The sequence below is a fragment of the Chlamydotis macqueenii genome, chromosome 19 (assembly GCF_036417535.1).
Source record: "Chlamydotis macqueenii isolate bChlMac1 chromosome 19, bChlMac1.mat, whole genome shotgun sequence".
Classification (NCBI taxonomy): domain Eukaryota; kingdom Metazoa; phylum Chordata; class Aves; order Otidiformes; family Otididae; genus Chlamydotis; species Chlamydotis macqueenii.
The window spans coordinates 8,813,663-8,838,567 of NC_141574.1; the positions used below are offsets into that span (position 1 = coordinate 8,813,663).

The 24,905-nt window shown below is 53.3% G+C and overlaps 1 protein-coding gene across 4 annotated transcripts in view; it reads right to left on the bottom strand.

The window, feature by feature from the left end:
• Positions 1 to 7,812: 7,812 nt before the first annotated feature.
• Positions 7,813 to 24,905, bottom strand: part of ATP2A3 (ATPase sarcoplasmic/endoplasmic reticulum Ca2+ transporting 3) — a 55,180-nt gene continuing 38,087 nt past the window's right edge. For 2 of the 4 annotated variants that reach the window (XM_086762896.1, XM_086762899.1), the window contains 12 exons: positions 24,557 to 24,688; positions 22,316 to 22,441; positions 21,029 to 21,247; positions 20,260 to 20,595; positions 19,947 to 20,167; positions 19,068 to 19,270; positions 18,871 to 18,956; positions 18,121 to 18,254; positions 17,559 to 17,676; positions 16,829 to 16,946; positions 14,795 to 14,867; positions 7,813 to 9,638 (listed from right to left, as the gene is read on the bottom strand). In XM_086762896.1, coding sequence (XP_086619022.1) covers positions 9,563 to 9,638; positions 14,795 to 14,867; positions 16,829 to 16,946; positions 17,559 to 17,676; positions 18,121 to 18,254; positions 18,871 to 18,956; positions 19,068 to 19,270; positions 19,947 to 20,167; positions 20,260 to 20,595; positions 21,029 to 21,247; positions 22,316 to 22,441; positions 24,557 to 24,688 — 1,842 coding nt within the window. In that variant the 3' untranslated portion in view covers positions 7,813 to 9,562. Of the gene's footprint in view, positions 9,639 to 14,691; positions 14,868 to 16,828; positions 16,947 to 17,558; positions 17,677 to 18,120; positions 18,255 to 18,870; positions 18,957 to 19,067; positions 19,271 to 19,946; positions 20,168 to 20,259; positions 20,596 to 21,028; positions 21,248 to 22,315; positions 22,442 to 24,556; positions 24,689 to 24,905 lie in introns of those variants that run through there. The other 2 variants (XM_086762898.1, XM_086762895.1) reach the window with 2 other exon arrangements.

A 24,905-nucleotide genomic window follows, 5' to 3' on the forward strand; every position in this document is an offset into this window, starting at 1 on the left:
CGTTGCTCTGTGTACATCTGGGCTGTCGGGTTTCCTCCTCTGCGCAGGGACGGGGTTTCCTCTTCCTATAAACTCTGGGCTGGGAGCAGCTGGTGCCCTACATGGTCCGGGGGTGGGACGGGTGCAGGAGGGTGCAGGGCCACCCCGCTGCCGAGCCCACGTGCCACCAGGATGGAGCCGCCCGCAGGGATGCATCCGCGCCCGGGCAGGGGCCCTCCCTGGAGCCCGGGGGTCTGCGGGCAGGGTTCGGGGCAAGCAGGGACCACCAGGCATCCCTGGGGGCAACGCAGGATGGAGGAGGTGGTTGGGGTCCTGGAAAAGGATTTTAGGAACTGGGCTTGGGGTATCGTTGTTCCTGCCCCTGCAGCCACCTCATGCTGTGGGTCTGCCATTCCTGTCCCTAACCCACGTCCGGCTGTATCCCAAAGACTATTCTGGGAAAAGGGTCGGGAAGGGGGATGCTGCGGGCACAGAAACCCCAGCCCAGCAATTCAGAGCCGACCCATGGGGCAGCCAGGAGCCCGGCTTGGCCCCCCTCCCACGGCGAGGCTGCCCGGCTGGCGCTTGGCCGCTTCCCAGCGCTCGCACGGGGCCAGGCTGGGCTGAGTGCGTTTGGAAGCATTTTCAGCATTTCCTGAACGGCAGGGCTGCGAGCGGGGCCAGGCGGACGTGCTGGGTCACAGCGAGGGATGCTCGGCAGGGTGGCGCAGGCGAATACCATGGAGAAAGGGGCTGGATTGAAATCTGGGGCCAGAATCGGTGCAGTGGGAGGCTTTGGTGGGGGATTGGGCTCATTGCTGGGGAAAGCACAGAGGCTGTGGACGAGGGGTCCTGTACCTGCACTGCACCCCGCTGGGCACAGCCCCACAGGGGTGAGCTCTTTGCTGGGGAGCACTGGGGCTGAGGAGGGTTGTTTCTGGGGGAAACAGAGGATGTTTCCCCCCAAAAGCCCAGAGCCCGGCAGCTTCAGCGCTCCCTGCAAGGACAGGCTGCATCCCACGAGCCCCAGTTGATTGCTGGGTCCCTGAAGCCACTGCAGCTGGGACAAGCCCCCTCTCTGCAGGGGGAAATGGTTTGGAAATATGGAAAAGTTTAGCCTGCTGGGATAAATAATTCCTTCCTGGAACGTTTCTTTTAACATCATCGCCTCTCAGGTTCAATTGCCCATTGCTTGGCTTCGTTGACCTATCGAGTCAAATAGTTTGCAGACCTGACAACCGCAAAACAAGCGGAACGAATCAATTCTCTTTGCTGGGCAACAGCGCAAATGAGGGAAAAGAGCCAACGAACCATTTATCCGAATCTTTTGGGCATACCACGAAGCCTGGGAATCAAAATCAGATGATCGCACCTTACGAGTGACATGACGCCATCCCAACGCCCCAGTCCTCAGCAGCACGGAAAGCCGTCGGACGGGGAGCCAAAAGCAAATGCTAAGTGCTGATGCTAATCATACAAGATTGAAGGCTGATACTGCTATTGAGCAGGGCAGACAAACCTTATAAGCTTAGATATCTGTCAGGAGAGAAGCAAATAACTTACTGTATGAAACGAGGCCTTTTAGGGAAGGCTGCTCACCCTTGCCAAAGCCATGGGGATAATGAAAATAGGACAGCTAAATTTAACAGCAAAATGACTTGTAAAAGAGTCACTTCTAACCTTCTCTCTGGTACTTGGAGTCAATAAAATGGTTATAGCATGGATTTAGCTAAAATATTTTCCATTGGGAAATAATATGCATCTCCCATTTTAGCATCTCTCGGAGCCATGTTGCAGCTGGGGAGCGGGGCCGGACCTCATGGATGCGGCCAGGGCGATGCAGGGAGCAGGGAACCCACACATGGAAGCACCCATGGGGCCTGAGTCTCCTCCTGCCGCACCCAGGTTGCCACCAGCACCCATCGTGGGCACCCTCTTGGCCATGGCACCCAAGTGTTTGGGGAAAAAAAAAAAAATCATAACTCAAAACCTTGTGGGCTCGCACGCCACCGTTGCTCACACCTCTCCCACACCTGCGCCATCCCTGGGATGGCCACCCTATAAACTACTTTATAACAGGGAATTTAATAGGTTTGGGTTGGCATTGCTAAGCTACCCGACCCCACAGCAGCGACGCGGGTGCGTGATGGGCGCCAGCTGGCCGGCGTGCCCCGCTGCCTGCCGGGGCCGCGTCCCACACACCCCTGTTTGCCGTGATGCTTCTCCAGGTGATAACCCGTGTGCGCCCGACGCGCTTCTGCCAGCTGGCTATCGCAGAGAAACGCTGCGCTGGGGCTGTTAAATTGTTGGATTACCTGCCCGGGCCGGGCGGTCGCCTGCTGGGAAGCGCTGAGCTCACGGGGCTGGGAAGCTTTCTGCTGCAGCTCAGGCGTTGGCTGTCCTGATGCGATGTCAGAGCTCGCTTTCTGTTCGCAATAATCTGCTGTGATAACACATCTAGTACTGTGGTGCCTAAATGAAAAAAAAAATTTAAAACGAATCAGTGGAAAGAGGGATTTATAAGCGCACTGTGTAAGGTGCAGCCCAGAGGGTGCCACGACGCCCGCACAGCCGCCGTGACCCTGAGGAAGTTTGTACCTCGGGTTCCTGCACATACAGAGCTTGCACAACGCCGTGGACGCGCTCACAGCCATTTCCTCCAAACAGCTTTTGCATCTCTCTGTAGCTTTTGAGGAGAGCAGGTGAAGGCCCTACGGGTGCTCTGCCTGGGGTGACGAAGTGCGAAGACCGCGGGCGCTGCTGGAGGAGCGGTGCGGGCTCAGCACAGGGCTCCATCCACAGCTGCAAAAGCAACGCCTTCCTCCTACCCGTTAACCTCACCCTCTGCTCGGTGCTGTGGAGAGAAAAAAATGCAAAAAATGATTTTTTGAAAGGAGACATTTGGAAATGTGAGTTTATCCTAGCTATGAGCTGGGGCACAGACCCAGGGGATATCCAGAGGAGCTGCTGGGTCATCAACGGGGGGGCGGGGGGGCGGTGTGAAAGTCTCCGCACAGGGCTTGAGCCCCCCTGCACCCAGGAAAGCAAAACCTTGGTAGGGATAAAAGCTACCAGGTCTTTCCAGGCTCTTAGACATTGCTTTTCCAAAAACTTCTTAGGGGGAAGGAAAAAAAATATTATTAAAAAAAAAAAAAAAATAGATGAAGCTCATTACACAATCCAGACTCATGCTTGGCAGCTTCCAGCATGGAGCTCTGAATTTCAGCACAAAAATCTGCTGCATGCTGCAAATCTGGGGATGGGGAGGAATAACACGATGGCAAGATTTAAAATATGACGGCGGATGCGAAGGGGACCTGCAGTGGCCGAGGTCACCAGGAAGCCCCTGGAAGTTGGTGGCTCTCGCCAGCAATTTTGGCCGCTGCAGATCCCCTTTGCCCCCACCAGCTGGAGGAGATGCCCACACCACCCCGCTGGCAAAAGGAAGCGAGGAGGGTGGAAAAAAAATTGGCAGATGAGAGCAAGTAAGGCCCTACGAAACGGCATGTTCAGTTTTCTTTCCAATTTTAACTTGTCCTTGACCTCTCTTCGCTCCTTCCCAGCAGGGCTGGCTCAACTCCGTGCCCGGCCCACGCTGCGACGCCCCGGCGCAGACAGATGTTTTTGGTGGTACTCACCCCACCGAAGCAGCTTTTCCATCCCTGGTTGCTGCGGCAACGCGTCTCCCTGAAAATACCTCGGCGGTGGCTTAGCCAACACCAAAGCAAACACGTGAACCCGAGATGCCGGGGGTACCGAAGGGGCAGCTGAGCATGTGCCATGGGGTACAGGGACCCTTGCGGGTTTTTTTTGGGGAGTAACATCTGTTTTTTTTCTGAATCATGCCTCTGAAAGACGTGAACAGCCCCAACGGTGATGGTTCCCAGTGGTCAGGGACCGATGCAGCATCAAATGAGGAATTTGGGGGGTTTTTGCCTTTGCTGCTCTGTGCTGAGACAGCGCTGCATCCTGAGGAGCGGCTGGTACCAGGGACTGGCTTGAGGGTCACCTCCAGCTGTGAGGGTCACCACATCTGCATTTGGAAAGAGGAGGCCAAGCAATGGCACTTTCCAAAAAAGTGCATTTGCTGTCCTGCATCCTTCTTTGTAACCCACTTTGTGTTACCCAGGTTTTGGGTTACCCCGTGCAGCATCCATCTCCTGCTCGTAGCAATGGGAAAGGACACGTGGGGCCACATCCCAGCAAAAATGCACCATGGACGCACGTTGCCATGAGCCCAGATTTGCTCCACAACACGACCCACAGCAGGATTTTCCGCTCAAAGCATGACCACGGGCAGAGCTCCGGGTGATGCAGAGATGGAAACGCGTGGCCCCCAGGCCCTGTGGCACCCGCCAGAGGAGGCCAAGTTATTTAATCATTATTATTTATTTAATAATTATTTCCTTTGGAGGTCATCGCAGGGCTTACTTAAACCTCCTCTCTCAGCTGAGGGAGATAAGGTGAGGACTATTCTGGATACAGTCTAAATTAGCACTGTTATTTGTATTTTGTGCCCCAAGAGCAAATTAGCTCAAAAATTCCCAACAGTCATATCATGCCACTCCTTTAATTTTGCCTTTGTCGTCCCATGCCAGAGACAAGCTCAGCTCCATTTCTAGTTTGGCTGCTCTGAAAACCCACAAGAAATCCTGATCTGGTGAGGACAACTCCTTTTACGGCTGAAGAATGCCCTCAGGCACTCCCGTACAGCTCCGTGGGCTCCCAAATGTCCCCAAAATCGGCCGCAAACGGGGTGAGAAAAGCAAAAAAAAAATATTAATAAAACAAAAACCTCCGAGTCATCCAGTAAAATCGCTTTTATTTCTGTCATTTCAGAAGTATAAAACAAATCAGCCCAATATTGTGTGAACAGAGAGGATCATATGGATGTGACCACGAGGAGCCTTCCCATGCCTTCACGGCACACCTGGCTATTTACAGTCAGACAAAGGACACGATTTAGGAAGCAGTAATTTAGTGGAAAAATATCTCTCATATAATAAAATAGGAAACCTGGTTTTTTTCAGTTTTACCCCTCACATAAGATCCTCCCACCCCCCCACCAAGGTATAACTATTTATTTTTCGCTACGAAGCACAAACTCCAAGATTTCTAGGTTTGGCTGTTCAGGCATTTCATATTAAAAATAATAATAAAAAAAAAATCAACATATTCCCAGATGGAAGCCACTGAGGGCATCCACCAACAGCTCGGTGGTTGCCCTGCTCTTGGTCCCACGCGCCAAGTACCCCTGTCCCCACCGCTCCAGGCAGATTTAGGCTCGTTTAGTGCCCTGCTCGTGCCAAAGGCTCAATGACACCAAGAGGACAGGTCCAGGGAGCACCATTTACCCTGTGTGCCCCCTGCACCAGTTACCTGATGAGCGTTGTGGGGCAGAACCCTGACTGGGAAGCAGCACCGTCAACCTGATGTTCAAAAAAGAGGAACCAAAAATGGCTGCCGAGTTGTCCTAGTGCTCCTCTGGCTACTTCTGCCACCCACACCACGAGCAGAGACTCCGGTTCGACCCCAGATTTGATGCTGCCACAGGAAAGGAGTCCCTCAGCCCCTACAAAGCCTGTCTCCTCCTGGCTTCCCCGGCGCCTGGCGGTACCATCCAGCCTTTGCTGAGCGGAGCATCGCAAACACACGCACAACGTCTTCACAACACCACAGCCTCAAACACACCAACCAAAAACTTCATCCAGACCCTGAGCCGTACGGTACAGAAATCAAACACAGGACGCAGCATGTCTTTGCTTCGAAGAGCATCTCTCTTTTTCCTCTGCTAACGTGCCTCCCGACGGGATCACGCACTGCAGGGGGAAGAGCTCATCCAGCGACCGGCCACAATGACCCGACAGCCCAAAACAGCACATGAGACTCGTCACAGCTGCCACCCTCGGGTGCTCGCTCCAGGGACGTGGGATCCTCACCTCCCGCCTTGGCTGTAACCCAGCACGGTGCCTTGCCCCTGAGAAAGGAGTATAAAGTGCTCGCGGACAACCCCGCGCTGCCATCCCCACGTGTCCTCCACCGTGCGTCTTGTATCGCTGCCTCCCTGCGTGGGGGAGGATCTGCCACAGCAGCCCATGGATGCTCAAGGGCTTGCTGGAAAGACCTATGTTTTATTTAAAAACTTTGAATATGCCAGGCAGCACCATCAAAATATGACTAAAAAGGAAATAATTCCTAAAATCCGTTGTCAAAAAAGCAAGGATCCCCGAGCCTGAGCTCCTGCACCTAACCTGCCTTTTTTAACAAGCTCTTGGGCAAAACAGCCGCCCAGCGTCCATCTCCCTTGTATTGCACGCAGTCGGATGCCTCAGTCAGACACAAGACCCGATCCCAAAGTAACGGTCTCGGCTCTGGGATCACCAAGTTGGCACAACAACGTGCTCCAGCTGGCAGAAGCACCCAGCGCGCTGCTGGTGACATACACACAATAAATAACTACGCCGCCACTTATCCTAACCCTTCACCGAAGCATAAAGGAAAAATAATTAGATCTATGGATATTCTTCTACTTCATTAAAATATAAACTGCTGTAATCAAAAAGCCTGGAGTGAAACTTGTATTAAAGTAATTAAAGGACAGGGGGAAAGAGAGAGACATGGTCAACCGCTCAGAAGGGGAAATGGGGATGTGTCAAAGTTGTCCCTCCAACAAGGGGACGCCTGCTCCCTGCAGCCTCAGTGCAGGGTTCCTGCGCTGTTTTCTAGGTAAATCTGGAAGCTTACAACATAAAGGCAAATACAATTCGCTGCTGCTGGAAAGAACATGCCTTTGGCTGGGACACAGCTCTTTTGCCCGTGATGGCTTGGGTTTTGGTAACCCTCAACAGGAACCCAACGACTGCACAAACAGGCCGATGCTGCCCGGGCTTGCAGCGGTGCGGCATCTCCATTATCATGTTCTGATAAAGTAACAGAAACTCGGCGTCTCTGTCATCACTAAAATAACAAACGCGGCGTCTCTTCAAACAGCCTTCCTGTCAGCGGGTTCAGAAGGACGCCTGGTACCACCACCCCCAGCTCTCTGCTGTCACGTAAGAATAACCCAGACTGACCAGCAGGAATTTAATAGCGAGTTAAAATTTCATTATTTCATCTCTGCTCTGAAACAGAGCTCTTATTTATTTCTTTTTTCCTTTTAGGTCTCCCTATATTAGAGACTCCTATCCATTATTCAGTACCCGTTAGCGGGACCTTCACACACGAAACTCTTCCACACACTTACGTAGCTGGGTAAAATTAATAACACACCAGACCTTAAGGGTAAAATCAATAATCCTACACCAGACCTTACGCCCAGGAAACCAGTTTAACTTGAGTGGTGCAATAAAGAGTGGATGGACCAAGCAGGTGCTCGCAGGTACGATGGACCGAGGGCACCCCGTCTCAAGAAGATGCCATCAGGCAGCTGAAAGCCTGGCTGGACCCTACGAACGGGGCTGGGATGCTCTGAATCTGGTCCAGCCTCTCCCAAACTGGTTCTCAGCCTCAGGGAAACACAGAATCCATTTCCTCTGAAGACACTGAGCTGCTACTGGGTTAAATTCCTGCTGGTTCTTTCCCTGCGCAGAGAGCTGGAGATGATCTGTGCTAAAACAAGGTTAAATCCACCTTTTGGTGAAGGGCAAGGCACACGTCTACGGCGTGAGTCTTACTGAAGCCCTATTTTGAAGGCTTAAGCAGTACCTGGGTCACGTCCTGGTCCTCTGCGCCAGGGTGAGTCTCATCCACGGTGAAAATCTTTAAAGAGGAATTGGTTTCCCCATGGGATCACCAATTAAATCAATTAGACATAGCACGTTTGAAAAATAAAACTTCAAGACAAAGTATAGTAATCTTTTTAAAAAAACAGCAACAATCTTCTAACCACAGAGTTATCTATAAAGATCTTTTTAAAGAGCTCCATATTAAAATTCCTTGAATACATTATATATTAAATACAGTAACAACATTTCATGCAAGGTTTTCTGTACAATTAAATCAGCTCAGTAGTATAACAATTCTGTACATTCCCATTGGTCTGGGGGCTCTGCGCATCTTCAATGCTGGTGGTGGAGAAAAGAAAGGCAGGATGATACTTGGCACCTACTGTACAGAGGAAGAGTAGCTCTTGCCCAGGTGAGAGAGAAACAGAAAAAGTGCTGGAAGCTTTTAAGAGGCAAAAAGTAATAGAAAAAAACCCAACAGCAAAGGAGCAAAATGCTATCCAAACCCCTGGCTCTGGTGCTGCTGCTGGAATTTAAGAGAAAGGAAAGACATAGGGTCTGGCTAACTAAATACCATCGACGGATCACAGGGGAACGTGAGGAAAACAGCAGGGAGGATTTGGAGAGCTGGAGAAGAAATCACCTGCTATCAGCTTCCCAGCTAACGCAGCTCAATGGAGACAGATCAGTTTACTGGATCCCAAAATCCACTCCTGATCCACAAACACTCGCTGCAACCTGTGTCACCCCTGCGGCAGAAAAGTCCCAAGAGGATAAAATCAAGTTGGTGCCTTATAAAAAAGGATGCCACGACAAACACCGCTTGCGGAGGAGGACTACATTATGTACAAGCACGCTTGTTCCCGTCTCGAAGGCGGATCACCGGTGCTGGGGATACCCTGTGCAAGACAGCAACGTCCTCCAAGGCAGAGGACACGGACTCGTGGCCATCCTCCTAAGGACTTAAGCTCTACTCCTGCTAGGGAATTAGTTAAAAATCAACCAAATACAGCAAGCCTGACCAGGAGGGAGCAGTAGACATGAGGGATGCAAAGTTGGTCATCCCCACGCTTTGCTTTACGCTTTGCTTTGCTTCCCCTACGAGGAAGACGGCTATGGCTTAAATAGGGCAGAGAGGATCTAACAAGACGTCGGACGGAGGAGAACAGACAAGACTGCGTCACGCTTTGGTGTTGGATGAGCCTGAGAAAGTGCAGGGCTGTGCACAACACAGGGATCAAACAGGACAGTGTGATAAACACGGAGAACATCACCGTCCACCACATGCACCTGACCTCGGTGTGTAAAAACACGTCCACGAGATCCACGCCACTGCCGGTCACACTCTGAAGCTGCTGCAGCCCGCAACGATGCACCCGCTGACAACACGGACACCATTGAGGGGTCAGGACCCCAGGCCACGGCCCCCTCGCCTCCCTCCCCTGCCCTTGCCCACCGCCAAGCCCTTCCTGGCCCCGCGAGCTGCCCTTGCGCATCCCGCTCGGCCAGGGGTGCAGCCTCCCGCCCGTGCTCAGCACATCGCCTAAAACCTCAGCTCCATCTCCCGTGAAGGACGCCTTGCCTGAGCTCACCCCATCAGGGAGAAAACTGGAAAGAGAGTTTCAAATTTTGCAAGAATAAATCCCCAAGGAACCGCATTACGACGACAGGTCCACACAGCTCCGTCCCCAAACCCTACGCCAGCTGTCCAGTAATTGCACTCTTATGTACAGGAAAAAGGAAGCTACGAAACGAAACAAAATCAGTATTTTTCTTTTCGACGATTCACCCGCATTTGTCTGATAGTCGGACACATGCATGTCCTGCTGGCTTCTAGCGATGGTCATGCATGCAAGACTTCAGTCCGAGTTACAAGTTAGGGATCCTTTAGTGAGGAGCATTTCCTTCGCGTCATTCATTTCTTGTCCTGTTCTCCTGAAATTAAGGAAAAAAAAAGAGAAGAAAAAGTATTGGTGAGGGTTCAAAAGCAAACCAACTCCCTGATTTTTTATATCAAGAGAGGTTGCTTCCAGTTTGATGTGAGAAGGGACCTGGGACCCAGTCTGCACAGAGTTGGTCTGACTGCAGCCGCGATGGCGCAGGCTGCACGAGGAGGAGGATGCCGGTCCCTGGGCAAGGAAGGGCTTGGCCTGCTCAGCCTGCAGAAGGTAGGAGAAGGGATGAGTCGGAGCCATGCAGACAGGAACAGCGGGAAGGTGAGCAGGCAGGGATCCCTCGTTATCACTCCTAATGAGAGCACCAGGGAGCCCCCAGGAAAAGGCAGTGGCGCAGGGGGGAGGAAGCTCACTGCATCCCACCACCAAGCCCCATCCCTGCCACAGCCAGATGGACGGATACTGCTCCGTGAGCTGACACCACTGACACATGCTATGTATGCACGTACATCCATATACATCCCTGGAAATGTTCCAGGCCAGGTTGGACGGGGCTCTGAGCAACCAAATCTGGTTGGAGATGTCCCTGCTCCTTGCAGGGGGGTTGGACTGGATGGACTTTAAAGGTCCCTCGCAACACAAACCATCCTATGATTCTAGACACCTCCAGAACAACCAGCAAGGACCAACCTTGAGAAGATGTGAAGAAGCTGAGCAGGGGCAGAGGCGCAGAGGGGGAGGTGCAGGCCTCATGGGCCTTGCAGGCCTCACCCTCTGGCCTCTCGCCAAGCGGCTGACTGGGCCCGACTTGGTCCGGCCCGGCTGCGAGAAGTGAATAAGATGTAAAAAAGATCCTGAGAGACATCTACCAGCCTGTTGTGAGGAACGGCTGCAGACGCCAAGGTCAGTTCAGAAGAAGGGGGAGGAGTAACGCGGCTCCTGGCCAAGATTCCCCTGCAGCCTGTGGTGACGACCATGGTGGAGCGGGTTGTCCCCCTGCAGCCCATGGAGGTCCACGGAGGAGCAGAGATCCACCTGGAGCCCGTGGAGGACCCCACACCAGGGGAGGTGGATGCCTGAAGGTGGCTGTGGTCCATGAAGGGCCCGCTGGGACAGCTGTTCTGAAGAGACTGTACTCTGTGGAAGAGATGACCCACGCTGGAGCAGTTCCACGAAGGACTGTGGCGTAGGGGTGGGACCCCACAACGGAGCAGGGGAGGAATGTGAGGAGTTCTTCCCCCGACCATGAAGCAGCAGCGTGAAACAACGTGTGATGAACTGACCGCAACCCCCATTCCCCCTGTGCCGCTCGGGAGGGGAAGGTAGTAGAGATAATGTTAAGCTTGGGAAGAGGGAGGGGTGGAGGAGGTTATCTTGTTCTCTGTCTCATTATCCTGCTGTTTGTAGTAATAAATGAATAGTTTTCCCCAAGTCGAGTCTGTTTTGCCCGTGATGGTAACTTTAAGGATTTCTCCCTGTCCTTATCTCAAACCTCGAGCTGTTTTTCCCTTATATTTTCTCTCCCTGTTCTCTCGGAAGGTGCAGGGAGTGAGAGAGAGACTGCGTAGTCTGGTCCTGATCAGGGCTGAACTACGACACACGCGTTGCCGTCGCTGTCCCAGCCCCAGGGCTGCCCTTCTCCCTTCTCCCCACCCTACTGATGGACGGAGTTGGATGTGGAAGGTAACAGGCAACACGTGGCCTGAAGAAAAGCTGCAGTGTTCAGCTTGAACTCAGTGTGAGCAGCCTTGAAATCCCTGCCAGAGCTGGACTCACGCCAACTATATCCCAAATTTTCAAGAAGTCAACAGCAGCGTCCCCAGGCCCCTCGAGGCAGCACCTACTCTTCAGTCTGGGGCTGGAGAGACCCTGCTGCCAGCTCTGTCTGCTCAGAACAGTTTTTCTTCTAAAGAAAACAACCCACAAGGCAGCACTTTCTGAGTAGAGTTAGAAAAATCACTTCTCATGAATCTTTCGATCATATTTCTCTATCTTTTATCGTGGTACACATCACCAAACACATCACGCAGAGGACCACTGTTACTGTGCTCCTGATAAACAGGGGTCCTGCCTGGGGTTAGCTGCGAGGCTCCGCGCCTGCTGCCAACCCTGGTGCCATAAAGCTTCCAGGGGAATTAATAAATAACAGGAGAGAGAGAGAGAGAAAACTTCTTTGCAACTTCTGCCAAAATTTCTTCCAGCGCTGGCTGGAGAGCCCAGCCCTCATGTCCTGAGATAAAATTGATGGCTGCAAGGGCAGCATCCCTCTGGACGATCTCCACACCACAGGCTTCAGAGTGAAGCAGGGATGCCGGTGACTGTGCTGTATTAAATCTCACTGCAATGATCAAAATTACTCTCCTCTGCACTGCAGGGGTGTCTCTTCAGTGGCTCTGGCAGCTAAGCAGTCCCCACTGGCTGACATACTGGCAGTTACTTGCCAGCCACAGCATTTCCTGGGCGGGCAGGGACAGGAAGGGGACGCGGCTGCAGCACCGGCAGCAAGCGTTTAACCACGGTGGATGCTCTTCGAAGTGTTACTCTCAGGCCTCTAAGTAACGACCCCAGCACAGAGCAAGTCGCCTGTTTCCGAGGGTCCAGATCCCCTCCGCTTTAACAGGATGCGGGTCCCTACACACTGGTGTCCGGCTCTCCACTCACTGGTGACAGGAGCAGGGGGGACACAGGGATCTGTTTGCTGGAATGATGGGGCGGTCGTGATCCACCCAATCCCATCGAAATCCTGCTTCCCACCAAGTTCCTCAGGACTGTCACAGCCCTTCAACTCTTGAAAAATTGCAACCGAACCATACGAGCTCATCTCCTACAAGACCTGCTCCCAACCAGGACAGTAGAAGCTTTTCGGGAGGTTTCTCTCCTCTCAACTGGTTCCTGTAAAAGGTGATGCTGGCGGGATGCAGCCGCCAGCCCAGATCACTCCCTCCACCGAGGGAAACTCTGTGGCCCTTGTAGCTCTGAAAACTGCGCATCTGTTAAAAGTGCACCAGGGCACCTCGAGCATCAGCCGAGACCCCAGGAGAAAACCAAAAGGGAAATCCTCCTCCCATCCCTTTGCAACACCAGGGCAGCAGCACCAAGACCTCCCCTTTCTAAAGCATGGCACATGCATACACATTAAAAAAAAAAAAAAAAAAGAAAAGGGAGAGAGAGGGAGGGAGGAAGGAAAAAAAAAAAACAAGCAAAGCAGCAAAGCTGTGAAATCCCAGCTGGAGAGATTCCAGCGCTGAAAGGTGCAGCGCCACTCTCCTTCAGAGCATCCCACAGCTCAAGCGAATGACTTGGCCCATGGGGACGCATTCTTCCCCCGGCGCCAGCGCCCAGCCAAGGTAGCTCCGCGCAGAGATTACCCTACAAGGGCAGCCACGGGCGCTGGCTCCCGGCTCTCCGCTGCGCCGGGGAGAGGGACGCCTGCCTCCTCCGCAGGAAAAGCGGGCGGCTGCTGCAGGCCCAGTGCTCCCGGGGAGCTTCTGGGGGGCTGCCCTCTTCTGAAGGTGCAGGTGCGCGGAAGAGGTGAGGGTGCACAGCAACTTTTTGCCACGTGCTGCAGGTTTTTTTGTGATGGGACACAGATTTTGGTCCCGGCTATCTTGGAGGGATGCGGAGCCCCGACTGGCCTGGGCAGGGAGCGCGATGCACTTGTCACAGCACAGCCACCTCTGCCAGCTGTGCTCCGCTGGGAGGATGTTAAAGCATGAAGGTGACGCTGACTTTGCAGATAAGAGGCCAAATCTCCCTCGGCGGTGGAGATGCTCACCCAAAGGTGCAATCTCAGCTACACCGTGCTGCCCGCTGGGGAGGGAACTGGTACCCGATGGGGACAGGTATGGCCACTGCCTTGCAGCTCCTGCAAAGTCTCCCAGGGACAGCCGTCCTCACCAGGCGTAAGGACAAACAGCTGCAAAAATGCTACTCTGCCACAAAACACACCGAGACAATTCTTCTGCATCAAAACTTGCGCAGCTGGGTCACAGAAAGCACCCGCGTCTTGACGTGCCTCTGCTTTTACCACGGCACAGGTGAGAAATGGTGAAGCCCAAGCTCCCAGGCAGGGCCTGCTGCTGAACACACTGAAAACAAGGGAAAACACCACGGTGGCAACCTTGATGTCTGCGACGGGTTTGCTTCAAGGTGGTGAAGATGAGGAGGACCATGGATGGAGCAGGAAGGCAGGAGGGCAGCGGGGTGGCCGCAGCAGTGGGCTGACAGCGCATGGAGGAGCACAAGCATCAGGGTTCTCTGTGTCCTGTCTGGATTTGGTGTCTTTGGAGAACCACTCAGAAGAGAGACTTCTGCAAGGTCTTGGCACAGATGCCTGGAAACCTTCATCCTGCAAGCTATGGGGCTCAGAAAGCCCCGTAGTTCAATGCACAGAGGACAGCAAATACTAAAAATACTGGGGCAAGAGGTGGGGTCAGCCTTGTGAGCCTGCCAGTGTGTATCTGTGTGAGAGACATCCGAGAGGCCCTCGGAGAGCATCTCCACGTTCCTGACCAGAATATCTGCAGGTCGCACCAAGCCCACCTAGCTCAGCCACGCAATTCCGCTTGCTGCCTCACGCTCACATCACCTCCCAAAACGGAGACAGCAGAAACCTCGGAGGAGCCAGAGATGGAGGAAGGCAGCAATACATGCAAAGCACAGAAGATGTGACCAGGTGATGGGGAGAGGAATGCAAAACACAGACCATGGTGAAAACTGAAGAGTCTCAGCTTTCTGACACTTCAAGGACAATGAAAATCCAGCGTAATGGAAACACAACTTATCTAAATCTAATCAAAGGGGAAAATTTTCCATGCAAAACCTGAATCAGCAGAACTCACAGCTAGACATTTGCATCCCTCAGCTGAACACCCTTGGCCATCCCTCAGATTTTGGCCTCAGAAGGTCCCACGCTGGCCCATTCCCAAGCACTGTTTTGCAGAGGCCAAGCAGTGGTCTGGCCCCCTGGCCAAAACTACCATCAAATGGTTGCTTCGTGGACTTTTTAGGCCTTATTTTGAAGCAAAACACAGACGCCAGTGTGGGAAAGGAGACCCTGTCTGGGTACAGGGCCCCTGGACTGCGTTATCGGTTCACCCACATAAAGTCTGAACAGGTCTCCACCACACACGACCAAGACTCTGGCAGAAATATGGGAATATGACATTAAGGGATGAGACACATAAGAAAGCCAACCCTTGCTCTGGAGTCCTGCAGGTTTTCAACTGGTGCTCCCCGTTCCATGTGTGTCTTATCGTCCTGAGAATGCCTGGTGAGAAAATCACAATACCACATTTAAAAGTGGCTTTTTGTGTTTTTTTTGTTTGCTTTTCAAAGCCCAGAGGAATCAGGAAGATGCAGGATTTCAATTATTTCTTTCAAATGTGATGACTTAAGCATGATTTTGCCCCGTAGCCATGATTGAATAGCTGCATGGGAAACCCTTGCTGGATGAGACAGAGCGACTCGCGACTCTCCTCATTGGGATGAGGGCAGCTCAGGGGACCCGGCACGCCAGGAGCATGGCATGGGAATAGGAAATACTGAGCTGGCATGATGGGACTCAAAAGGGTCGTATGCCTTCCAAAAACCCTGCTGTGCTCAGAGCTGCACTGGCAGGGCCAAAGAAAAGCCCTTCCTCCAACAGCGCTGAGTTTTTATAGAGAAATGTAAAGTGTGGGAGATAGACAGACTCATGCCCAGATCGCAGATGGTGAAATGCAGACCGAAGGCATGCATGGGATGCAACAGCCAGGAATGAAACCAGCTCTCCTACGCCCCAGCCCAATGCTGCGCCATCAAATTGTTACTACAGGTTTGTAACCATATGATAAAACAGGTCTGGGTGATGCAAAGCACCTATCAATCTGCTGAGATGGAACAATTAAATAAAAACAAGCTAGAAACTATTTTGATCAGGTCTCTAAAAATAGGAGCCCCTGCACCTCTGTTTCTCAGCAGAGGCTTTGCTGAGCAATTGCTGCGGTTATGCATCAGCCCACCGAGGAAAGGAAAGGAAGTGTGAGCACCCCCAGTGCACCCGGACTCAGTGATGGCGAGCGCCATCAGTTTGTGACCGTTTCCTGCTTGCAATAATTTCCCATCCTGTATTTCCAGTTCTTTGCATGGTTCTGCTCCATGAGAAACCAAATAGGGCTGTTACAATGCCCCACACCGCTCCCTGCCAGGGCTGGCCGGACCGGCCTTCAGCCCTGAAACGCAAGAGTGGCTTTGCATATTTTTTGGGATCGTTATTAAGGGTGAAGGCAACAGGATGGGGTTCACTAGGATGCTGGTTGTTTAAGGAGAGGAAGAAGGTTTGAGCAAGGTGATGCTGTGGAAGGACATCCAGTCCCCACGCTCAGGTTACTCATCTGCCCCCACCCCGGGCAAGGACGGTGTCTCTCCAGCCCTCCTTTCTCCCTGCTAGCACTGTTGGGGCAAACACACTCTAAAAAATGAATCAAATCTGTTTTTCTGGAGAGGGGCCAGCCCCACGGCAGGCACAGCACCACTCGGCAGCCACGACCCCGCAGCCACTGCTGGGAAAACCTGCAGGTTTACCTCAGGGCTGAGATATCACCCACAGCAACATCGTTAGCTAGAAACAAAAGAAAAGATGGTATCGTCTCTTTGGAGGGCTGCCTAAACACGTGCTGTGATTTACAATCCAGAAGCACACGGGAACCGCTGCCCCGGCATCACAGGAGCCGCTTCTCTTCCACGTGTGCGACAGATCCTGAGAGGTGTCGGCCAAGGGCAACCCCATTAAAACCAGTTTATAACACATTCAGCCCTCATTTGATCTTAAAACAGAGGTAGCAAATACAAGAAAAGGATGGCCATAGAAGGGTGGAAAAATCAAAGGAAAAAATGAAGGATTCCTGTTAGAAACTAGGGTTTGATTTGTTTTGCTTTAGAAGAGAAGGGATCCAGTTCCTAAAGCTTCGAGAGGAGCTGGATAAACACACGTGGCAGATTTATCCAGCGCTCCAGCTCCTAAGGGAGTATTCCAAGCAGAGTTAACTATCAACTACTCTGCCTGGCGTAGCACCTGGGGAGGAAGGGGGTAGGAGAAAAAAGTCCCTTTTTCACAGCCAAGGTGGATGAACATGCAGGTGCGGACACTGCGCGAGCACAGCAGGTGAGCGAGGTGCCCGTGAAGCCACCACGAAGCCCAAGCAAAGCACCAGGGAGCAAACAGCCCAGCGTGGTGCAGACTATGCTCACCATCCAGGTGGTTGCGGGAAAGGTACTTGAGTCCTTCGTCCAGCAGGATAACGGGCAGGGAGATTTTCATTACAACCACCCACTGCGGCCAGCTCAGGGGCGTTACCTGGAAGATGAGCTGCAAGGCAGAAAGGATTGGACATGTCAGTAGGGAAGGAGGGGGGATTTTGTTGTTTGTTTCAAAGGTCAGGTTGAGAAAGGGTCACCCCAGGTACAAGAAGGGAAGATCCAGACAATCCAAAGAGCGAGATTTCTTCAAGGTCTGTTGTGATCCCATGGTAGCTCTTGGCCAAGATCAGTCAAAAACTATGTCCTTCATCTCTCCTGCAGATGAGGAAAGCGAGGCACAAGCTATGTGCTCACAGGCACTTAGCAGGGGACAAAGGACAATGTCACCTTCTGGGCACAGTGACCCACTCCATCCTAAGCACCCTTAGGCATCAAGTGAGGCATCACTAGCTGCAAAGAGAAGGGATGTCTCCAAAAGGATCTGAGATACTCATACCCATTTGCGTTGCCTATAAGGAGAGCTGCCGACTTCAGTAAAGGCTCATTGGGGCAGGGTGTCTCCTAATCCCCACATTGGTTTGAGTCACAGGACCTAGTCCTGAGGGCACGTGCTGGAGACAGCCATCCCAGAAGCTTCCAGACCCAAAGACCAATCCAGGGATGTCCTTGCCCACAGAAGGAGCCCCCTGGGCTGTGTGCAGAGGTAGCAGAGGGCACTCACAGGCATGGGCTTGACGTAGAGGATGAGGAAGTGCAGAGCCATGGACATGACAATGGCCCCCAGCAGCCAGATGTTGAGCCATGGTGGCATCCGCAGCAGCGACTGGTTCTCAGAGACACTGTGAAAGTGAGGGGACAAGGTTAGCCCAAATAACATCCTGCTCCCCATGCCTGCCCAAGCTGAGGGTTCCCACTGTTCTCCAAGGTGCAGGGCTGTATGCTATAGCCCTTCTCTTCCAGAGGATCTAGCTTCAGTTCTTGTCGTGATTTGGATCTGGACACTCATCTCAATGCAACCCAGTCATGCACGGATTAGAACTGGTCGTTAACAGGGCCAAACTGCTAAGGCTTGCAGATCCAGTCCTTCCTCCACCACTATCAACAACAGCACACTGAATCGGAGGAGTTTGTTTAGGGTGAGCCCAGTGGTCCCCTGTGAGGATGCTCCAAATGGCTCTGCGGAGCCAAAGCAAAGCCCTCAGCCTACCAACAGATGCTCAAAGAGACCCTACATGAAACCAGTCGCGTGTACAGCATACAGAGCGGTCCTGCAGCCAGCCTACCTGTTCAGAGCATTGCACATTTCGATTGTCACCAGCACGGACAGAGCCATTGTGGTTGGGTATCGGGACTCGAAGATCTCACAGTCGACTCCTTCAAAGATGGGGTTGTCCTCGGTGCACCTCATGAAGTTCCTCTGTCGGCACAGGAAACTGCTGGTAAATGCACGGCAGAGCAGCAGTGTAGGAAAGGCAGGAAAGAGGAGGAAGAGGTCGACTGGTTGGGGGGCACACGGTGAACCCTGATTATTAGGAGTCGTGTTAAATATCCCACCGTTCAGAGCAACCAGTAAAAACTGTCTAAAGTGACAGCTGGGGCTGGGGCTTTGGGGTTATGGCTGGATAGCGGCTTAGAGATTTTCATGTGCAGTTTGAGCACACACATCTCCATCAAAAATACATCTTCCATTGCATGTGGCACTGAGGTGCAATGGCACCCGCTTTCCCATCACTGTGTTCAAACCTACAGTAATGTAAAAATCGATCCCTTTCAATGTGGGATCAGGTACAGCAGCTACTTTCGGCTTCTTTGAATAAAGTTTTTCCCACCATGCTGGTCGCTGGCAGAAGCAAGGCTGGAAACATGGGCCTGAGGGAGAGAATTTGCTTTTACTTTAAATTATTGTCTTCTCCACCAGGAATCTGGGAACACTACAACAACCACAGAAGAAAGGTAGAGGAAAGACCCTAACACCTGAATCCATGCCCTCACCCATCTGCTCAACACGTTGGCCCGTTCCCCACCCGACTCACCAGCTGATGGAAGGAGACTTGCGGTCCCTCGGCGTCATACAAGAACCACCAGGTCGCTGCACCCACCGTGGCCAGGCCCACGTACACTGTAGCCAAGAGAAACACCCTTACCCTCAGCAGCCAGCAAGGGGCCCCCAACCCCATGGTACCTCATGCCCATCCTCGTCCTCTGCCCGCTGGTGCCTGCGGGGCCTCACCTCCGATGGCCAGGTAGCGGAAGAAGAGCCAGCCGCTGATGAGGGGCTCCTTGGGGTTGCGAGGCAGCTTGTCCATGATGTCCAGGTCGGGGGGGTTAAAGCCCAGCGCAGTGGCTGGCAGCCCGTCCGTCACCAGGTTCACCCACAGCAGCTGCACGGGGATGAGGGCCTCGGGCAAGCCCAGGATGGCCGTCAGGAAGATGCTGTGGGGAAAAAAAAGAGATGCCAAATTAGATGAGGTCTGGGCAGCCACAGAAGGTGTCTGTGTGGGCGGCTACAGAAGGTGTCTGTGTTGTGCAAGGGGAGAGCGAGCAGGCACCCTGGATCCAAATACTCCAAACTGAATATTCACCAGAAGTTCTGCAGATGAACCCGCAGTGCCTCAGTCAGGAACCTGAAGTCCACAACTGAATTTTGCAGGTAAAATTTGTTCCTGCTGCTATTAAAATTTACTTTGCAGTGGAAAGCCAACGACTGACGTCCCCATGGCCTCACAGGTTCCCGTTCCCAGCACAAATGCCCCTGCTGAAATGCAAGGGCAAAGGATGCCCAAGCGATCCCAAGGCTGCGCCCACGTTGCTGAGGACAGCGCTGATGTACTGGGAGGGACCGGCAGGGGACAGGGACCCTTCTTGGATGCCTGCATGGGCTTCAATAGGCAATGCATTAACAAAACAGCTCCTGGGGGGTGGCATGAGTAGAAAACCACGAAAGAAAAATCCCTCTGCCCCTGTGGAATGTGACAAGGCACAGCTGCTCCATTTGGTACCCGGGGTTACAATTTTGGGCACTGCACGGGGCAGGGGACACAGACAGGACTGCAGGTCCGCTGACACCACTGCTCCCCGCAGTGCGGTGCCCAGTGTGGGGGGCTCTCACCAAACGACCTCGCCAACGTTGGAGGAGATGAGATAGCGGATGAACTGCTTCATGTTGTTGTAAATGGCCCTGCCCTCCTCGACGGCCGACACGATGGTGGAGAAGTTGTCGTCAGAGAGCACCATCTCGGCGGCCGACTTGGCGACAGCCGTGCCTGACCCCATGGCGATGCCAATCTCTGCTTTCTTCAGTGCCGGGGCATCATTGACGCCGTCACCTGTCTGCATGAAGTCGTGATTAATGAGGTGCAAGGGATTGGGCTGGGCAGAGAGGAGGGGGTTGGGGGGCGGTGGGGCATCCCTGGGGAACTCACCATGGCGGTGATCTCGTGGAAGGACTGGAGGTACTCGACAATGCGGGACTTGTGCGCCGGCTCCACGCGCGCGAAGCAGCGAGCGTCACGGCACGCCTGCCGCTGCGCCTCGGGGGGCAGCTCGTCAAACTCCCGGCCTGTGTAGGCTTTGCCGGCCACGTCCTCGCTCTCCGAGAAGATACCGATCCTGCGGCAGATGGCCACCGCCGTGCCCTTGTTGTCCCCGGTGATCATGATGACCCGGATGCCGGCCTTGCGGCACATCTCGATGGAGGAGGTGACCTCCTTGCGGGGAGGGTCCAGCATCCCCACGCAGCCCACGAAGGTCAGGTTGTTCTGGGCAGAGGACAGTCACGGACCCACATTAACCCCCGAGGATGCAGCTGCTTTCCCCCCCCCTGTGAAACCACCCTGGGCACAGGGATTTCCCCTGGGAAGAAACTTTCAGGAGGTTTCCTACCAATAACCCCATGTAAGCACCCTATAGCCCCAATGCAATGGGATGCTCCTGTCCCCTCTTCTGCTCCTCACAGCTTTTCACTTCGCTCCCCTCCTCCTTGTCCCTCCCAGTGGTCCTCAGGCCCCTCTCAGCAGTCACCCCATGGGGATGGATGCCGGTGGGACAGGGCTGTTGGCCTCAGGACCGACCCTGCTGCAGGCAGCTCCGCACTGGGAATGCAGAGGAGGACCTGAGCCATTGCACTGCACGCTGCCCGTAGAGAAACCAGAAAACTTTGGGAATAAGGAAAAAAGCTCCTAGATGCCATACCTCATAGTGGATGAAGGCAGCGGAGTCGTGTAGCTGCATGGTTTCCCTGCGGACGGGCGTGTCGTGGGTGGCCAGGGCCAGGCAGCGCAGCGTGTCGATGCCCATGCCCCAGTCCCGGATCTTGCCCAGGATCTTCTCCCGCACTGGTGCTGTCAGCGGGAGTCTGGCAGTGCCCACGCGGACGTGTGTGCAGCGCTCGATCATGCTTTCTGGGGCACCCTGGGGAGCAGCAGAGGGTTTAGGGGCTGGAATGAACCTTGCTAGCACCAAAGGAACTGCTGAAGGCAGGGAAAGCACCAAGTTCGGGCAAAGGAGAAGGAAAACTCCAGCAGGCACATCCAGCACAGTGGCTCAGCACGCTAGATGGCAGCCTCTGACCAAGTGCACGGGGACCGTGGCTGGGAAAGACAAACCCAAGTCAGTTCACCAGAGAGCAGGAGCTGCTCTGCGGGGCATCCGTCCGACTCCTGCAAAACCTACGCGTTTGCCCGGGATACTCCCGCCCCACAGATCTCCTCTCAGATTTGTAGGGGATTAGCGCTGTAAGATTCTGCTGAAAACACACACTGCCACTGGGATGCTCAGCAGATGCTTGTGATGCCTTTGGGATTCAGGAAAGCATGTCCTTTAGCATCATAGCATCTCACCCCATCCCTTCTGACCTTACAAAGGACCCCCAACATTGCTTTTTAATATACAACTTGCAAACCCTCTATTGTTCCTCTTAAAAAAGCTCTCCCAGGACTGCAGATGTGGCAGCTTCATACGGTCCCAACCCAACCTGGAGCACAGAGTCCTCCCACCCAGATCTCCCAGTGGGAACAACAATATACAAATCTTCTTGGAGTCAGCAGGGGAAATTCCTGTCACATCTCTTCTCTTGGGAAGAAAATGCCCTTTAAAACACTATTTTATTTCTGGTTACAGTGGAAAGCTGGACATCACCCTTCAGGCATTACCGGTGTCCAGAGGGTCCAAGCCTTTAACAAAGGCAAGTGCCCAAGTTTTGCACAGGGGCAGCTCTCCCCTGGCCCCAGCATCAGCACACTCAGCACCCTTTTTTTCCTCCCTCTAAATAATTTTACTTCCTTTTTATCCTAACAATTCTGCAAAGACTCACCTCCTCCCCGACCACACCAGCCTACCTGCTGGCTCGTGGACCCCTAGACAGCTAAGGGAGGAGACCAGCTGCAAAGCATCACTGCCTGCTGCAATAAGGGTCAAATCCTGCTGGGGCGTGCCTGGGGAAGGAGGATCCTGCAGGGTGCTCAGGACCTTCTCCCTTACCTTGACGAACATTTTGCTGCCGGCGGAGTTGTGGCCGTGGCCGGTGGGCGTGCAGTACACCGACATGGACTTACGGTCGCGGGAGAACTCCAGGGTGCACTCCTTTCTCATCAGCTGCTTGATCACCTGTGGGGACAGTATGGGCCTGAGCTGGGACGTGCTGGGGACAGCCACGGGGCTGAGCCAGGATGTGCTGGGGACACAGCAGCTAGGAGGTATGGGGCAGTGCAAAAAGCAGAAGGAGCTTTCCCTATGTAATTTTTCAGGAGAATTTTAACCCCTAACCATTGCTGCCTGGCCCACAGCACATCCCAGCATGTGCCAGCCCTTTATTTTATTGACCCCACACGGGGCCCCAAACAGCTGCTGTAGCCTAAGATAAAGCCCCATTTGCCAGAGAGGTTGGGGAGATGTTTCCCTCATTGGGCTCCAGCTGCATTGCAGGAAGGGGAATTGCATCCCACTCACTACAGTCGAGGGGTTCGCCTGATCCTGCACCCACAGCAGCACCCACATCACCTGAGGCTGGATGGGTTCCCATCAAATTAAACATCTCTGCAGCTGAGACTCTAATTAGGCTAATTTTGGGGCATGCTAGTTACTCCGAGGACTGCAGCTAGGCTGTAACAACCACTGACCCAAGCAGTACCTGCAGGTTTGCAGGGCGAGGACAGAGCAGGGGCCACTCAGTGCATGGAGCCCCGGACACTGGCAGTGCCTGCAGACAGGGCCCTGCACCCCAACAACCCCACCACAAACCAGGCTCTACTAGTGCTGCTAATTAATAATTTAAGGAGCCAAACGCCCAGCAAGACAGCAGCCAGTCCTCCTCAGACCGATCCCTCTCTTGCACACCCACATCAGCATCACAGCAGCTGAGCCCGGCTCCTGGGAGGACATCTTGTCCCAGATAAACCCATTTAATGAGCTGGGCATCTGGGACCAATCCAAACTATTTCTCCGAGATGGCGGCGGGGACGCTGATGCCAACCTTGCTCTGCATGGTTCAACTGCTTATACAATTATTAATTTTTGTTGCCAGGAGGGTGTCGCTTGTGATGGGGATACAAGCTGCTGTTTGCACAGGACTTTTACAGCAACTTCAATCTAAACATATCAGCAAAGTAAAAAAAAAAAAAACCAAAACACCTCCTTTCTGGGTAAAACCTTGCAAGCTAAAAGTTAAAAGGGTGCTCCTACTTCAGTGAAGCTGCGAGCCAGAGCTGGGGAGGTGGAGAGATGCGCAAAGGGGATTTGCCCCTGCAAAACGCCAGCACTCTCTGTGGATATTCCGGGGAAACGCCAAGCAGCTCTCGAAGGCCAAACCCAGCACAGGGTATGAGGGCAATGGTTACACGTAGGCTTCTGTGTGCCCCCAAAAGCAGTGGCATCCCTGCTGGACACTGCACACTTAGCACAGTGGCAATGACACCTGATAGCAGCCAGCCACTGCAGGAACCCTCAAATCCCACCGGAGACTTCAAAGTACAGAGCTGGTGGGAGCAAAATCAAGCAGCTGTGAAGAAACGCTGCCAGGAAATTCCCAGGAAGGACTCTGGTCCCTGCCCAAACAGTAGGGAGAGCAGCACCGGAGACCGAAGCCAGCATGGCATCTGAGTGGAAGGGCAGCAATGGGCACGCGTAACGAAGCAGCTGCCCGATTGACATACAGAAAAATTCCATCTCCCTTAGCAGTAAGGAGTGAGGAGATTTATTATGACCTGCTCGGACCTATCTGGGGAAGAAAGGCCAGAACAGAGAGCCCTTCCTTCGAGCAACCAAAGACATTATAAAATCTAACAGCATGATACCAAAGCTGAGGAAATTCAGACATGAAATAAAGTGTATTTTCACCAGGAGGTCCAGGAGACACTGGAGGGCCAGAGTAAAAGGGGAATAGCCAGCACAGGCTATTTTCACATTAAAAATAGATGTTTCCAAAGGGCAAGCCTCGTCCAGGCAGGCAGGGCTCTGGGGAAGGGGGTGTGGTCCATGCTATGGAGGATGGCTGCTCAAACTGGGCACCTAAAGATTTGCTACAGAGCTGCAAAACTCCAAACCTCTACTCTGCACTATCTACTCTGAAAACAGCTCAGCTCCCTGCAAGCCAGGAAATTGCATCCTTGTGGCAGATCAGTTCCTTACATCATCCCAAGTGGTTATTGCTCAAATAACAGTCGTCCCAAAGCCCTTCTCTCCCTCCCACCCCCCGAGGGCTAACAGGGGCCTCCTCCCACTCACCGAATTGCAGGCATTGGCTCGCTCCACCTTGGAGAGTTTGCTGGTGTCGGTGTTGAAGACGTTCATCTTCTCCACCAGGCACGTCAGGGCTGTTTCAGTGGCTTCTCCCACCTTCTCATAGACTTTTTTGGACTACAAGGCAAAAAAAAAAAAAAGGGAGCTTAAGCTTCAGAGCACATCTTCTACCTGCTGCTCCGACCAAGGATGCTGTTGCCCCCTGTGCCATCCCAGGGCTCCCAGAACATTGGCCTGGGATGGGCTGAAGCCAGGCGAGGGGATCCCAAGGGATAAACCTCCGCTGGCTCTGCCCCAGAGTGGTCCAAAGCACAGGGAAGAGCATCGCCGGTGC